The sequence below is a fragment of the Impatiens glandulifera genome, chromosome 1 (genome assembly GCF_907164915.1).
Source record: "Impatiens glandulifera chromosome 1, dImpGla2.1, whole genome shotgun sequence".
Taxonomy (NCBI): Eukaryota; Viridiplantae; Streptophyta; class Magnoliopsida; order Ericales; family Balsaminaceae; genus Impatiens; species Impatiens glandulifera.
In genome coordinates, this window is record NC_061862.1 from 115,922,997 (window position 1) to 115,925,948 (window position 2,952).

General features: G+C 29.5%; 1 protein-coding gene across 1 annotated transcript; it reads left to right on the top strand.

Moving 5' to 3' along the window:
- Window positions 1-520: 520 nt before the first annotated feature.
- On the top strand, window positions 521-2,098 carry LOC124925454 (60S ribosomal protein L23). Its single transcript, XM_047465493.1, has 4 exons — window positions 521-636; window positions 761-1,045; window positions 1,671-1,712; window positions 1,871-2,098. Exons 1-4 carry the CDS (start codon window positions 624-626, stop codon window positions 1,951-1,953), a joined length of 423 nt encoding a protein of 140 aa, XP_047321449.1. The 5' UTR covers window positions 521-623; the 3' UTR covers window positions 1,954-2,098.
- Window positions 2,099-2,952: the final 854 nt, after the last annotated feature.

Consider the following 2,952-nt stretch of genomic DNA (forward strand, 5'->3'; position numbering starts at 1 on the left):
TTGATTGGAAGAGAAAAACTCATTTTGGAGTTCTTTTGTTGGTTGTATTATTTAGAAAACTCTAAGGAATTTTAATTTTATAAATTTAAATAATTAACAAATTATAAAAAATAAATAAAGTTACGGTAAAAATATTATATTTTAGATCATTTTTATTATAAATAAAATGACATGTAAGGTAGTGGTTACTTATGCTTCATATCCCTTTTTCTAGCCTAGCGGCAAAAAGAGTTGGATACCAACCCTAAGTTCCTGGGTTCGAGCCCGTTGGGCGGCAAGTTCTGCACCTGGTTAAATGATTAACTATGTTTGCGGGCTACATACTTAATCCATTATCCCATTTTTTTTTTTTTTTTATTATTATGCTTCATATATGTCCCTTTATTGGAGTTTACTATATTACTTTTATAACAAGTAAATTGTAAACGGAAAAGGGTAATATAGATAATTTTGGGCCTTGTTTTGAGTTATGAGGCCTTCATTTCAAGTAGCTCTAATTGGCCCGCTTCATAAAGTATAACCCTACTTCAATAAATAATAAAAAAAACTCTTCAGCCTACCCTGAACGAAAGAGAGAGAGAGAGAGAGAGAGCAGACAGGGCTGAGGGTAGAGGCGGCACAAGATGTCGAAGCGAGGTATGGTTTGATCCGATCATATTCTCTGGTTATTTTCATTTAATGCTTCGTTTTATCAGTAATCACGTGTACCGCCATGTTTATTTTGAACTAGCTTTGTTGAATTTGATTATTTCCTGATCAGGTCGAGGAGGTTCTGCCGGAAACAAATTCCGGATGTCACTTGGTCTTCCGGTTGCAGCGACCGTGAACTGCGCCGACAATACTGGAGCGAAAAATCTTTACATCATTTCAGTTAAGGGTATCAAGGGAAGGCTCAATCGTCTTCCATCAGCTTGTGTAGGAGATATGGTTATGGCCACTGTCAAGAAAGGCAAGCCGGATCTCAGGAAGAAGGTCATGCCTGCTGTCATAGTCCGCCAGCGTAAACCTTGGCGCCGAAAGGATGGAGTGTTTATGTACTTTGAAGGTTCATTTTCTCTTGCGACCTTCTTTTTCTTTCTGGGTCTTGCTGCAATTATAAAATACATTTTCTAAATTTCCTTTCTAGAAAAAAAATAAATCTGAATGGTCAATTCTCATTTTTGGCAATTCCCATCTGATAGAATATATGAAACAATCTATGCCAGTTTTCAAAATCATAATCTCATTCATTATATTTATCCCTTCTATAATGCATGTAGATTTGGTTATTTTCTTCTATGTGTTTACATAGTCCCACCCTAACTCTTTTTTATATAAATAATTGTCAAAAGAGCACCATGAATTCATAGTACAAATATGTCTTTGTACAATATTACAATACACTAGTTATGTGTAGCCCATGATGGATCTGAAATTATGGCTTATTTGTAATGTATAAAAGATTTTAATTTATTTTTTCAATTTGATATTTCAATGGTATTGCCAAGATACCAATTAAGTTGTTGCTGCATGAGCTTATATACTAGTTCCCTTAGTTCATCATTCCATTTTTGCTTGGTTTGTAGTCAAATAAGCTAATTTTCTTTGTGGCCTGCTTCATTTGGTGTGTTTTTTACTAATACACAAGATATAAATTTGACTTCAACTTTTGTTTATTTGCATCTGTGTAGATAATGCTGGTGTCATTGTGAATCCCAAAGGAGAAATGAAAGGTAATGAATGTAATAATGTATAATCTCAATTTGTTCATATAGTTTTTTTTGTTTATAAAGTTAGAAGTCCTTGTAACTTCAAGAATTAAACAAAAAACAGTTATTATGGGTATTACTAGTTTTTTTTTTTAAACTTAGTGGGTTTTGTTGGTATGTAGGGTCTGCAATTACAGGACCGATTGGAAAGGAATGTGCTGATCTGTGGCCTAGGATTGCTAGTGCTGCTAATGCTATTGTGTAGACACAATGGGTTTTGGACCGTGTTAACTCACTTGTTTGCTATTCTTTGTGAGGATTTTGCCTTTTCTATTATAGTTTATGTTTTTGGCTTGAAGTTTATAAGTTATATTTGACATTTAATGCTATTATTGTGTTTTATTGTTTTAGTGAGTCTTTCTGCTAGGCCTTATTCGGTTGTGGGTTTTTTAAAAAAACCAAAATTTGGATGAAAGGGATGAGAAAGTAATAATTTTTGGTAAAAAGACTTAAAGATTATTTTTATTTATAAATAAAATAAAAAATAATAATTTAAAATAGAGGGTATTTTTTTTTTTGGCTAATGATACCGTAAAATTGAATTTGTGTGAGTTTTTTAAATAATTTTAAAGAAAGACCCTAATTTTATGATTAAATTGATCATTGACTTTATTTATTTTTATCAAAATTTAAATGAACCATGTTAGAAAATTTGATTTTTGTTAGTATAAACAAATTATTATTATTTTATTTAAAATAATTGCTTATTCAAAATATAATTGAGAAAATAAAAATATTTTATTTTAATAATTTTTAATTGGGATTGTGATGATAAAATATGTTAATGGTGACAAATTAAAATTTGTTTACTATCTTTATAACTGAATAATTGAAAAAATAATTACATTAACTCTATGCTTCTAGATTAGAATGTAGCAATATCTATTTATCTTTTTTTATTATTTATTTGTTTTTTATAAAAAATGAGACAATGAAATCCTTTGTGCTTATCTTACCGCTCCTCTAAAATTGTTATTTTTTTTACTGTAATGAAATTTTGGTATGCTAATGAAATATCGATACAATATAAATATTACATTATTTATATATAACAAAAAAAACATGTTATTTCAGGAAAACAAATCATTCAAACAAGATTAATACATGAAATTTAGACAAAATTAAAACACTATTATAGTACAATAATTTTTTTTCAAGTCTCCAATACTTTTAGAGACAAAGGTTAAAATTTATATTTAATTAT